Source organism: Halichoerus grypus, chromosome 8 (genome assembly GCF_964656455.1).
Source record: "Halichoerus grypus chromosome 8, mHalGry1.hap1.1, whole genome shotgun sequence".
NCBI classification, from domain to species: Eukaryota; Metazoa; Chordata; class Mammalia; order Carnivora; family Phocidae; genus Halichoerus; species Halichoerus grypus.
In genome coordinates this window covers 881,873-895,180 of record NC_135719.1, presented here as the reverse complement: position 1 = coordinate 895,180, position 13,308 = coordinate 881,873, and the positions used below count along the sequence as shown (strand labels likewise).

General features: G+C 54.7%; 1 protein-coding gene across 2 annotated transcripts in view; it reads left to right on the top strand.

Annotated features, from left to right (window-relative positions):
• Positions 1-9,549: 9,549 nt before the first annotated feature.
• The window catches only part of RASGRF1 (Ras protein specific guanine nucleotide releasing factor 1), a 101,698-nt gene continuing 97,939 nt past the window's right edge, over positions 9,550-13,308 (top strand). Inside the window, exon 1 of one of the 2 annotated variants that reach the window (XM_036068685.2) lies at positions 9,550-10,132. In XM_036068685.2, coding sequence (XP_035924578.1) covers positions 9,857-10,132 — 276 coding nt within the window. In that variant the 5' untranslated portion in view covers positions 9,550-9,856. The remainder of the gene's footprint in view (positions 10,133-13,308) is intronic. The other variant, XM_036068686.2, reaches the window with a different exon arrangement.

Below are 13,308 nucleotides of genomic sequence, written 5' to 3'. Positions count from 1 at the left end.
GCTCAGTGGGGAGAGGGGTCTCCTAGACCGGCCACGTCAATACTTGATGTCTCCAGATTGAGCCGCACGTGGCAAACCCAGAAGGCAGAGCCATTCTGTGCACTTGCTTTCAGCTCTACTAACGAAGGTTCTTCTGGATGCAAGTGCCAGAAAATCCAACTGGTCTAGACAAAAAAAGGGGGGGGGGGAGGAGCTCGCTGGCTAATTTAACTGAAGAGCAGATTCGGGTCCAGCTGGATCCATTCGGTTAAATAACACCATCTAGACCCAGTCTCTTTCCTTCCATCCACCATCTCTGCTTTTCTCACGTGGGCTGGAATCTCACTCATGGCGGCAAGACGGCTGCCGCTGCGCCCAGGTTCACATCACGTGGTCTCAGCCTCCCCAGCACCCGGCTTGGACCACATGACCATCCCTGGTCCATTCACGAAGACCAGAGGGATGGAGCATTCTGATTGGTCAGGCCTGGAGCTGGGGGTGGAGTCACTCTTCCTCCGAACCATGTGGACTGAGACGTGGGAACTTGTTGCTGCCAGAGGAGGAGATGCGTGATCACAGGTGCGGGAATAGACGTCCCTTCGTCCATTCCGTTGGCCTTTGCTCGGCACTGGGATGAAGCCCCGACCTACACTCCTGCCGTCTTAGTCTTCTGAAGCCCAGCAGTGAATGCCGCCTGCTCTGGAGGGGTCCAAGGCAGAGTGGCCGGGATGCTGAGCCCAAGTGGGCGAGAGTTTCCAGCGACGCCCCCCGCCCCGTCCCCGTGAGCAGCTGGTGAAGACCACCGCGTCGGCCCCAAAGCAAGGCCAGAGAAGCTGAGGACCCATGGGGTGGACGAAAAGCAGCATCAGAGGGAGAGAATTCTCAGCACCAGCTTGAGCCCCTCTGCAGGTCAGGCTGCCTGGGCCCAGCAGATTCACCCCTGAGCCCTGGCACCTTTAGCTCTGGCCAGGGAAGCCTCACCACTGCGGGACTCCAAAAGGGTGCACGTGGTCTTCCCTGGGCCCCTACTCACCCCAGACCTCAGAGCCTGAGCTCCCTGTGCAGTCGTGCTCTCACCAGAGGACCGGCGACACGTGGGTCTGGTTCGAGGATGCTGCTGGACCACCTGCCCCTGCTCCTCCACACTCACCCGCCACCTTTCCCCACCTGGCTCTGCGTCCCGGGAGCTGGCCTTTAGGGACCTGGTTGGCAGGCTCCCAGCCCCCTGCCTGCCGACTGGGTTTAGCCAATAGGAAGTAAAGCAGGAGATGGGGGAGGGAGAAACTGGGGTGCTGACTCCCCAGTTCTCACTCTGCCCCATCACGGTGGGCTGTGTGTGTCCCTGTACTGAAGGTGACAGCCCCGGGCCCCTGGCCCTGTCTCTGGCTCTAGCCCCTGCCCCTTCCAGCCTGTGTGGAAACAGCGTCCCACTGTTACTGGCCCCAGGAAGCTGCATCACCCCTTGTGGCTTCCCCACACCCTGACTCAGCTTTGTAAATGGTCCTCTTAGTAAACTCTCCTGTTACCCAGAATGTGCCATCTGCTACTTGCCAGCAACCTGTCCGAGGGGAAGGAGCCTGATGAGGTCACGTGGCACCCTGAGCCTCAGGGAGAATCAGGGCCCTGGACATCCCTGGAGGAGCAGGGAGCCAGCTACGGCACCTGGGCAGGGGCTGCAAGGGGAAGGTAGGAACGGTCAGGGCAAAGTAGGAAGTCGAGTGGGGAGCCACTCGGGGGCCAGCGTTTGGCTGAATGGGAAGCAGGCTCAACGTCCGGCCCTCACCAGAACCCGCCGTGCTGGCTCGCTGATCTTGGACTTCCAGCCTCCAGAACGGTGAGGAATAAATGTTTGTTGTTGATAAGCAATACCCAGTTGCGGTAAGAATAGCCTGAAGACAGTACAGTGATCCTGGACTGTTAGATGAGAGAGAACCAAACCTCGACTGAATTTGAGCTGCCATCTTTAGGATTCGTTTGTTAGAGACTTCAGCCTACACCAACTAGACCCTGAAGCTGACCTGGGGGTTCATTCTCAGTGCATTTGGGCTCCTTCCCGACGAGTTCAAGGAACCGTGCAGTGTATTAGATTCGGGAGGGTGCGGACATGCTGAGAAGTTATTTCTACCCACTTTGGACACCTCAGTCTTAAGAAAAAAATTCCTTCATTGATTTTCTTTTTTGACTGAAAACAGCAAATCAGCCTAATGATAATATTTTTATCTTAAAATCCCTCTGAATCCACTTTCTTAAAAGCTTCTCTCATTTTAGACTGTACAACAAACCTACCCCAAAGAATCAATACAGGGCTGGGAACTATTCCTCACCTAGCAACTCAGTAAAACCTCTCCTCCAGAATATTCTGGAAATCTCTGTAACTGTGCCGTTATGGGGAGGTGAACTCTGCAAATAGCTGAAGATTTGCTTTCTCTTTCAAGCACCAGAAATTTTTACCTGCGAGCATCTCTCAAAAGTCTATACATGTCCCTGTCCTATTTGTTCACTATAGTAACTTTTCATTAAAAAATTAGAAAATAAGGATAAGGGGGGAAAAAGAAAAATATTGAATTAAAATGAGATGCAGAGCACATATGCCTACTTTCCCTCCCACTCCCCTAAAATGACTCAAAAGATCAGATTAGCTGGGCCTGATTCCAGTGAAGGGGGTGGTAAATCTTTGACTTACTTTTCATATTCTTGCCTGTTTATAAGTCAATTCTAGCCCCATATATGTAACAAAATTTGATCCAAAGAAAGGATGGTGGAGAGGCAAGGAAGGCAAGCTAAGACCCCAGAGACCTGAATTCTGCTTCTAGCTAACCATGAACTTCCTGTGTGACTTTGAGCATGTCACTTCCCAATGGAAAGATGAGGGGGTTGGACTGACTTATTCCCCAGTTTCCTACCAGCTCTGCATCTGTTAGGGTTTAGGAAACAGAGAGAATATTCAAATTAGATTTGAGAGAGAAGTATATTAAAGGGACTAATTCCAAATGTCTGGGCTGGGGGCAGGGAAGTCGCCAGAGACAATGCTCTTCCAGGTAGTAAATACCACCCCTAGTCCTGAGGAGCAAGGGAGGCCCCTGGGACCTAGAGACCAAACGGGGCAGGAGGGAGACGACGGCCACCTCACTCCCTCTCCCTCCAGGAAAACGTGTCTCTCGGGCCAAACCCAGCCAGAAGCCCTTGATGGAGCTGAGACCAGGGACGGCTGCCACCCCCTCCCCCAGGGCTGGAGCCGGCTGGAGCAGAGCAGAGTGGCTCCAGGAGGTGCCAGGCACGGACTCGCACTCGGGTGGCCGGGCTCTTGTGCTCTGTGCTCTGCTCAGGGAGGACGGACTGCTGCTTCTTGTAACTCGCGGTCAACCGTGTACTTGGCTCCCTCACCTGTGAACTTTCCCTCCTAATCCTTGATGGGCCAGGAAGCCTAATAACCAAGTCCACTCGGAGGTGAAGGGCAGCATGCGTGCCGAGGGCACGGGCAGGGCCTCGGGGCGTGAGCCTGCTAAGTCCGGGCATGGCAGCACATGCCACTGGCTTTCCTTCTGGCCGCTCAGAGGCCCTTTATGTTTGCTTCCAGCCCTGCTGCTGCTGAGCTCCAGCGAGTCCCCGGGGGCCTGGACTGCACGGGGACACGGGACTGCGAGCGTCGGCTTCCCCAGCCCTGGTGCTCACTCACCACCAGACACGTCTCAGCTTCTGTGTACGGCTGCCAACTGCCCTGAACACAAACCGGAATTAGAGACTCGTCCCCGGGAAATAGAATTGGGTGCGCTGAGCTGCTAGACATTCATCAAACTGAGTATGTGCCCTCTTCCCCAGGACCCCGAGAACAGTCACAAAATTGACCACGGACAGGGCCCGAGAAAAACAGCAATGCATTTCAAATGTAGGAAGAGTACAAACCACGTATGATATGATTATATATTATATTTAATATATTTAAATATATGTTATGTATTTTATATGGCATATACATTATCTATAGAACATATAGAAAAAAATGTATTTTTGTTCTATAACTATATAGCAATCCCATTGGATCTGGAAAAAATCTGCACTTAAAAGAAAGGGCATAGTCTTAAATACTAACCAGAAATAGTAAAAATGAATAAATTAAGCATTCAAGAAACTGAAGGAAACAACAAACAAATCTAAAGAAAGCAGGAGAAAGAGTTTAATAAAGACACAGGTGTATACGTTAACGAACTAGAAAGATAGAGTTAAATAAATTTAAAGTCTCAACAACAAGGATAATAAAATTAAAACCTTTGCAAGGAAAGACAGATCATTTAAAACAGAAAATCGGTACCTAAGAAAGGGAAAACACAGATGGAGAAAATCAGAAAACTTGTAAGTAAATGTTCAGTCTATATAATAAATTGGAAGATGTAAATAAATGATCTTGGACATTATAAATCACCAGGATTGACTCAAGAAGAGATAAACAAACAAAATAAAACAACAATAATGTAAAAATCCAGCAGGGTTAAATGGGAGTTATCTATTGTGAAATATGTACTTCAAGTGCCTAATTGGCAAACCCGAACACATAAATTAAAAATTTAAAAACAAGAAGAATTAAGGATAGTAGTGGCTTATAAAACAAATATAGAAATGGTGATAGCTTTCTTATATACTAATAATGTCCAGTTTTTTAAAAATAGAAAAATATCATATTTTTATTAGAAACGACAAAATGTAATACTCAGAAATAAATTAAACAGGAAATGTACAAGACAAATATAAAGAAATGTATATAATTCTGTAAGAAAAATTTGAAGGACAAAAATTGGAGTGATGCACTCTTTTCTTGAATAAGAAGACAAAAATATCATAAAATATTAATTCTTCCTAAATTAATATTTTCAATGTAATTCCCGTAAAAACCTCAATGAGACTTTTCTGGAACTTGATAAAATGAATAATGAATTAACCTTTTTTTATTCAGATGTAATTGACATGTAATGAATTCATCTTGGAGAGTAAATGCAAAAGATATTTAGGAACACTTTAAAAATATAAAGTGATGGGGGTGGTCTTGTTCTACCAGGTCTCAAAGTGGATATTAAAGCAGTAAGAAATAAAGTCAGGTGTCGCTGGTATAAGACAGACAGACAGACAAAACAACAGGACAAAAACTAGCATCTGAAATGGTCCCAAGTATAGTTAAGAATTTGGTGTACGATGAAGATGCTACTTCACATCAGTGGTTGAATTTGGATTATTCAAACCAGTGGTTTTGGGACAACTTACCAGACATTTGGGAAATCAGGAAAAATTAATAATGAACCAGATCCCAGCCTCACTCTCAAAAATAAACTCCAAATTAAAATTATGCATGGAAAAATGAAATATAAAAACAGAGAAGAAAGTATGGGCAAGTATGTTTCAATCTTGAAGGAGCTGGGACACAGCCTGGGGGTGGTGGGGGAAGTCCAAAGTCAGAAACCATAAGGAAAAAGATTTGTGCACAGTTCAAATTGTAAAAGTTCTTACAACCCCTATAAAGACATGCATGGTATTTAGGCATAGTAGATACATTCAGGATTAAAGACAAGCAACAGACTGTGGAAATTATTCGCGAGGTGCATGATGGCCGATGGCGAATATCCCTCATATAGGAAACACAGTGACAAATCTACAAGAAAAATATTAACACATCTGAAAAAAGGTGTTAATAAGAAACGCACAAAAGAAGGAATGCAAAAGATCATAAGCATTCAAAAATGTCGAATCTCTCAAGCAATAAAAGAAGTGCAAATTAATACAAGAAGGGGATATCATTTTACCCTTCCAAACGGGCAATGCTCAAGAGGTGGAGACTCTCGATATCCAGGCGTGACAGGTGGGTGAAGTGGGTGGCTCGTCCGCCCATGACAGCCACGCACAGAGTAAAAGACCTCTCTGGAAATCTAGCGTAATATGTACCCATGTTTCATACGCACGCTGCTTAACCTAGAAAGGCCACTTTCAGGAATTCAGCTCAAGGGAGGGAAGTGTATACACAAAGATATTTAGTGCAGTGTTATTCCCCAAAACTATGAATCGGAAAACAACCTAGATGCCCAACCATGAAAAATCTATTCATGAAATTCACGGTAATATGAGGACATGGTCCCACACACTGCTAAGTGAGGCGAGCCGGAGTGAGATTTCAGATAGCCTGCGTTGCAAGAAGCCCATTTTGGTAAACAGATTAGCATCGAATAAAAGTCAAGAGGATTAGGGCGCCTGGGTGGCTCAGTTGGTTAAGCGACTGCCTTCGGCTCAGGTCATGATCCTGGAGTCCCGGGATCGAGTCCCACATCGGGCTCCCTGCTTGGCAGGGAGTCTGCTTCCCCCTCTGACCCTCTCATGCTCTCTCTGTCTCATTCTCTCTCTAAAATAAATAAATAAAATCTTTAAAAAAAAAAAAAGTCAAGAGGATTAGATACCAAAAATATATATATATATGTATGTATGTATATGTACATACATATAGAAGGAGTTATGCTTTTATTTTCTATATTATGCTCATTTTTACAAAGAGCCTTATTATACTTACCATCAGAATAACATGGTTATGTTCATTGGCTGGGAAGTCGCGGTGCAAACCCCTGGTGTCTGCACGCCCAGGGCGGGTGGGGGGCGGCTGACGGAGCTGACCCTCTGAGCTCAGGCTGGAGCAGCAAACCCCCCTGGGCAAACCTCTATTTCCAAAAACGCTTCTGACTCCACATACTTAATTCTTCATTTTTTTAGGTGACTTGAAGTTCCATGTTTTTTTTAACATACTGTCAAAAGAGCCAAGTTTCTCTGAATGTGACAGCTGTCCTCCCACAGAGGCCTCCCGTGTGCACGCTGCCCTGCTCAGCAGGCGACACACCCCCCCCCCAGGTGTCCTCCCAGCCCCAGGCCTAAAGGCCAGTCAGACCCATAGACCACCGCCCAAGCTGAGTTTGTGCAAAGCCCGGTAGGAATGCACCCTGCGAGGACTTAGCAGGATTGGCTGGCCATTTCTAAGTGCGGCGATCAGCTCCCCAAAATACTCCTTAATTCTCCTTCCTGCTTCCTTATCTACAGACACCTGTTCCCCAAATTCAGGGGAAGATGGTTTTCCTCCTGTGGGAAAGGCCTACACTCCACAAAGCAGAAACTGTGTTTTGTTTATCGCTCTGTCCCCAGTGGCCCAGCCCAAGGCCTGGCACAGACTAAGGGTCCAATGAACACTGGGGGGGCAGGAGTGTGTGAATGAATGAATGAATGAATGAACACATCCCATCTCCTCCCACCTCCCGAGTGCTCTAAATTCTCCAGAGCTGGTGCACAGTGGAGCAAGGCCCATCAGCAGGGAGCTTGTGCAAAGGCACCCTCAGACCCTGCGGGCAAGGAGAATCTGCAGCCTAACGAGACCCCCGGAGATCCACGAGCATATGACAGGGTCACAGGTTCTGCCGGATACTCATGGTTCCCCAACTTTGCTGCACATGGAAATCACCCATGAAAATATACAACCCGCTCATGGCCAGTGGTGACACGGGCTTGTCAAACATCCCCAGGTGATTCCGAGGTGCAGTCCAGGTTCAAATTCAGGTACCATGGGTCTCTGTGTCACAGCAGCTGCCATGCAGGCCCAGCCTGGGCTCTGACCCACCCGAGAGATCCTGCCCCCTTTTAGGATAAGAGCCCCCCCCAACCCAGGGACCACCTACTCAGCCGTACACAGACCCTGGGGACACACCACCCAGCTCAAACCCCACCCCTGCCACTTCTGGGCAAGTCCCTCAACCCCTCCGTGCCTCATTTTCCCCCACCTGCACACTGGAGCTGGTGGGTTGGGGCTAGCCTCCTGCCCTGGGTCGTGCAGGGGTGGAACGACTTCACTGACCTGGAGCGCTCACAAGAGAGCCCCTGCCCCAAAGCGTTCGCAGCCTCTGTCTCCTTCTGCCTGATGGAAGAGTTTGGGTGAAGAACCTCACTCCTGGAAACTCTGCTTCCATAAAGAGGGCAGACAAGAAGTAAAGGTGGTCACAGTGTAGGGTCCCTCTGGGGACAACCCAGGCTGAATGTAGAGGCTTAGCCATCTTCCCACTGTTTTCATTATTCTCGAAGGAAAATCGGTCTCACTGGTTCCTTACATTGAGTCCCCGCACCCGGAGCCTGGGCACTGAGAGGGCAGGTTAAGGTTAACACAGTCCGTCCCCAGCGCGCTCCCCACCAGAGGAACGCAGGCCTGCGCCACTGTGCCCAGGGCTGGGGCCGCTCCACCTCCTCCACGGCGGGTGTCTTCTCTTCGTGGATTCCGCGGGCCTACCCAGGACTACGTGATTCCCTTCCCTTGCGCCAGACCGGGGTGTATGTGTGTGCGCGCGTGTGTGTGTGTGTGCGTGCGCGCGTGTGTGTGTCCGCGCGCGCGTGTGTGAGCGTGTGTGCGTGCGTGCGCGCGCGCGTGTGTGTGTGAGCGTGTGTGTGTGCGCGCGTGTGAGCGTGTGTGTGTGTGTGTGCGTGTGCGCGCGTGTGAGCGTGAGCGTGTGCGCGCGCGCGCGCCGGGGGGAGGGGTGCCGGCAGGTTCGCTGCTGAAAGATGGTGTCCGTCCTCCCTCCCTCCCTCCCTCTCCAGGGCTGCGCGCGGGCTGGGCCGGGCGGGCGCCACGCGGGGTCCGGGGGAGGCCGCTGCTCCCTGCGGCAGACGGCTGTGCGCGCCCCCCGCCCGCGGCCCGGCTCCCCGAGGCCCGCGCGCCCTCCCGGTGCAGCATGCGGGCGCCGTGACGTTCTCGGACAAATGCCGTGCAACTGTGTAGGCGAGCGCGAGCTAAAAATAAGAACGGAAAATCTATCATTAAGGTATCATTGCGCCAGAGCAGCTATTTGAAGGCTCCCATGGTCCCTGGCGCCTGCGTTTGAAGCCCGCCTTTAGGCTTTGGGGGGTATTTGCAGAAAACTCCCGGCAGCGGCAGCCAGCCAGACCGCGGGGCGCAAGGGGTGGCCCCAGTAATTATGGCAACACTCAAAATAAAATGAAATGAAATGAAATGAAATAAGCGCTCACCTAACCCTCCCCCATCTCACCCCTGTGCTATCCCTCAGGTCGCTGGGGAAGCCACCGCGAGTGCGGCTGCACGCTGAAATCAGTGTGGCCGGGCCGATTACGCGAAGAATAGGACCGAAAGCGCTTTCGGATCTATTTCGCCAACCCCCCTCCTCCATCCACCTCGGATTAGAAAAATAAAGTACCGGGAGGGGACCTCTGGCAGAGAACATGACAACTGGGACTTCACCCCGGGTCTACAGGGCGCCGCGGTGGGGCGCACAGACGCCAACCCCCAGGAGGGCGAGCCTCCGCGCTGCCATGGGCTTAAACGAACACTGATCTGATCTGGTTTTCACCACCCGCAGGGGAGCAGGGGAGCAGGGGAGGCCGGGGGAGAGGGGCAGGGTTGGTGTCGGTGCGTGCGCGTGTGTGTGCGTCCGGGGAGGGGCAGGGGGAGGGGGCGCCGCTCTGCGCCGGGCGGGCTGCGTGCGTGTCTCTGTCCGCGCTGCTGAGACCGGCTCTTCGAGGGATCGGCGTCACCTGACTCCGCCTGCCCCTCGCCCGCGCGCAGCTCGCCAGCCCCTCAGTTTGCCCGGCGCCGGGGCAGGGTCGGGCGGCATCTCCTGGGCCCCGGGGCGCGGAGGAGCGGAGAAGAGGCTCGGGCGGGGAATGGTGCATCTCGCTTCCAGAAGCCGCGGCTCGGCGCCAGGTCCCGGAGTGTAGATATTCGGGGGGAGGGGAGAGCGCCCAGGAGCGAGCGAGCGAGCGACAGCCAGAGAGAGGCAGCGCGCCGCGCGCACGGACGGGGCTGCCGGGTGCCGCGCGGAGAAGATGTAAGCGCGTGGGGTCCGGCTGGTCTCCGAGCACCATGCAGAAGGGGATCCGGCTGAACGATGGCCACGTCGCGTCCCTGGGACTGCTGGCGCGCAAGGACGGCACGCGCAAGGGCTACCTGAGCAAGCGGAGTTCGGACAACACAAAATGGCAAACCAAGTGGTTCGCGCTGCTGCAGAACCTGCTCTTCTACTTCGAGAGCGACTCGAGCTCGCGGCCCTCGGGGCTCTACCTGCTGGAGGGCTGCGTCTGCGACCGCGCGCCCTCCCCCAAGCCTGCGCTCTCGGCCAAGGAGCCGCTCGAGAAACAGGTGAGGCCAGCGCCGCTCTGACCCCCCAGCGCCCCGGCCGCGGCCCTCGGCACCCCGGGCCTTCCGCCGGCCGACGGTGCCCGAACTTTGGTCCCCCCACTCTCGGCTCCCTGGGCGCGACAGCAGGCTTGGCTCAGGCGGTCGGGTGACCCCGCGGCGGGCAGAGGGGGCAGGGACTGCGGGCTGCGGCTGCCCTTCACCCGGCGAGCTCCGTGGGAGGCGGGGACGCAGGGGCCGAGACGCGGAGGTGCCGAGAGCAGCCGGGTGCGGGAGGAGATGGGGGTCCAGAGGCCCAGACGGAGACTAGGAGTGCGGACCCACATCCAGCCGAAATTGGTGTTCCCCCCCACTCCCACCCCGACCCCTCGGCCTCAGACAGCCCCCCGGCCCGGGCAGGGCCCCACATGGGCGTCCGAGCGCCGGCCCCCTGCCCCGCCGCCGCCGCCACCGGGAGCGAAGGAGCGGCTGCTCGCTCTGCCAAGTCGGGGGATGCGAGGCCGCAGGGGTCGGCTGGGTGCCACGGAGCGGCGATGGTCTCCAGCGGGCCCGAGGCCCGAGCACCAGAGCGAGGCGTTCCAGGGACCCCTCTGGCGCGCGGAGGCCAGGGCCGGGGCTGCTGCGGAGGCCGCGGGACAGGCGGGCGCCGCTCTCCTCCCCCTCCCCCTGCGCCTCCGCCACCGCCGCAGTCGCGGCCAACTGCGTGCGCTGCCCTCGCGTTTCTGGAGCTGCGGGGCTCAGGGCCGGGGGCCAGGGCGGGGTGGGGGTGCGCCTCTGGCGTGGAGGGAGGGAGGAGCGACTGAGAGGGAGAGCGATGTTTAAGATTGGTGCGCTCTCCAAAGGCATCTGGTCAGTGTCCGTGCCTCTGGGAAAGGAAAGTCAAAGATAGTGGACCCTAAAATGTCACGGCTGGAAGGGACCTGAGAGCCGTGGTGGGGGAGGGGACAACCAGCTGGTTATTGCCTGGAGGAGGACGCTGAGGCCCACAGAGAGATTTCACTAGCCCGCTGTCATACCCGGCGACCAAGGCTTCGGGTTTCCGGAAAGACAGCTGAGGTCTCAGCCGCTGCTGCGTGCAGACTGGCGGTGTTGGACTTGGCTGGACAGGAAGCCTTGCTTGACGTTGGCCACCTCCTTATCAAGACGGGTCTGAGCCCAGCCCTGCGGTAGCTCTGCCTTCCCCACCCTTGTCTGGTGAGGGTTGGGGGATGAGTTCTGGGGACTGGAATACTTGGGGGTGGGTCTCTGGGGACGGCAGGACACAGGGCAGGGAGAGGCCCCCAGCCAGCAAAGCAGAGCAAAGAGCCGCAGCTCCTCTGGCTCAGTGGGGCCTCGAGCACCGGCCTGAGAGAGCCAGACCCCGGCTGGGCCAGAAACGCTGCTCTCAGCCTTGATAACCTGCCCTCACCAGCCTTCCAGAACCTTGCCAACCCTTGCCAGCCCAAGTCCACCTGTACCCTGCAGTGGCCCCCAGCCCCAGCCCCCGCTGGAGCCCACCTCCATCTCTCAGTCCCCAACTCCAGAGCCCGGAGCTGAGCGCCCGGGGAAGGCAGGGAGACAGGGATGGAGGAAGCTGAGCTGCCGTGGGGCTCACAGTGTCTGTCCTCAGCCCCTCGGAAGCCAGAGCCAGGCCTGAGACTGAATCTCAGTAATGTAACCTCCTGGCTCTCTCTGTGAGCTCAGTGAACACCCTCAACTTCTCTGAGCCTCTGTGTTGTAATCTGCAGAATGGGGATGCTAACGCCCACCTTCCTGAGATTTCCAGAGCACAGTTAGATAATGTATATGAAAGTGTGCTCACAACACATTTGAGCTGGATCTAGAGAAGCCGTAGCTGATCTGAAGTGCCCACCTGGCCATGGGCTAGAGGCCAAACAGAAAATGTTACAGCTGAAAGGAACCTCGGGGAGACCCTACAGCCCGTCCTTCCCATTTCACAGACAGACAGACGGAAGACCAGAGAGGGGAAGGATGTTGCCCATCAGCAGAGTAAGTCAGCGGCAGAGCCAGACCCAGAGTTCATCCAGTGTCTAAGAATTCCTGAAAAGGAGATCCTACATTAATTTCAGATCAGTCTTGGCTCAGGTATCAAACCACGCTAGATTTTGGAAGGGCCAGGAGTGCAGACCCAAGTGATGCCATGCACACGTGCTCACAGCTGTCTCCCCAGAACACCGCCAGTCCAGGATGCCCAGATGAGTTCACGAGAGCAGAACAGGATAGGGGTGAGAGGAGCAGGTGATGGTCAGATGCTGCCCAGCTCAGGTGCCGATTTCATTAAAGGCATCCGCTCTGCCTCATGCACTGACATAGACGTTCCTTCCATTCGACTCCAGAGCAAGGGTTTGGCTAACGTGGAAAGATATATCCTGCTTGCTCGGCCTTTGCGTGTCTACGAGAATTTGTGATGTTTCCGTTCTACATCTTAGAGTAGAACTGATCGTCCCATATCTCTCGTGGGGTTGCGTGCCCCCGGCAGCCACGCGGCCCCAGCGTGAGAGCCATCCTGTCGCTGGGTCTGCGCTGCATCTGGCCCACAGGAAGCCTCAACTCCAGACCTGCTGCGCATGGGGGGAGTGTCCTCATTAGGAGGCCTTGGAGGCTGGCAGGTTGACTGGACTGGCCCGGATCTGGTGAAGACCTGCTTTGCACAGGACGTCGTGTTGTCCAAGTCCAAGCGGGCAGCTTCCACCTGGAAAGGCCAGGCCCAGGGAAACCCCTCCAACTGCAGGAACCGGGCAGGGACTGAGCACATAGTAGGTGTGCAGAGAGTGCTTGTTGAGCTGAACTGGGTGCATCGTATGTTTATTGCACACTTGACGTGCTGAGGGCTGCAGCCCTAGACCCTGAGCCCCAGGCACGTCCTCACGTGCGCCCTGACGCCCTCCCATCTGCGGGCTTCTGTATGGGTCTGACGGCGCCTGGTGCAGGCCCCCTCCTGGAGCCCCGAGCTGGGATCCTACACCTCGCGAAGGCAGACTGACCCAGCCCCACTCCCATGCGCTATGGACGCTACAGGGCACCCGGGGGCTGCTCACTCTGAGCTGCCTTCCTCCCCTCCCAGCCCTGCAGCCCACACACGGAAGGCCCAGGTGCCTCGGACTTAGGGTTTGGGCTCAGCTTCCCTACAGGGGGACCCTGGGTATGCCTGGCCCTGCTTTGGCATGGAGTGCCCCGCA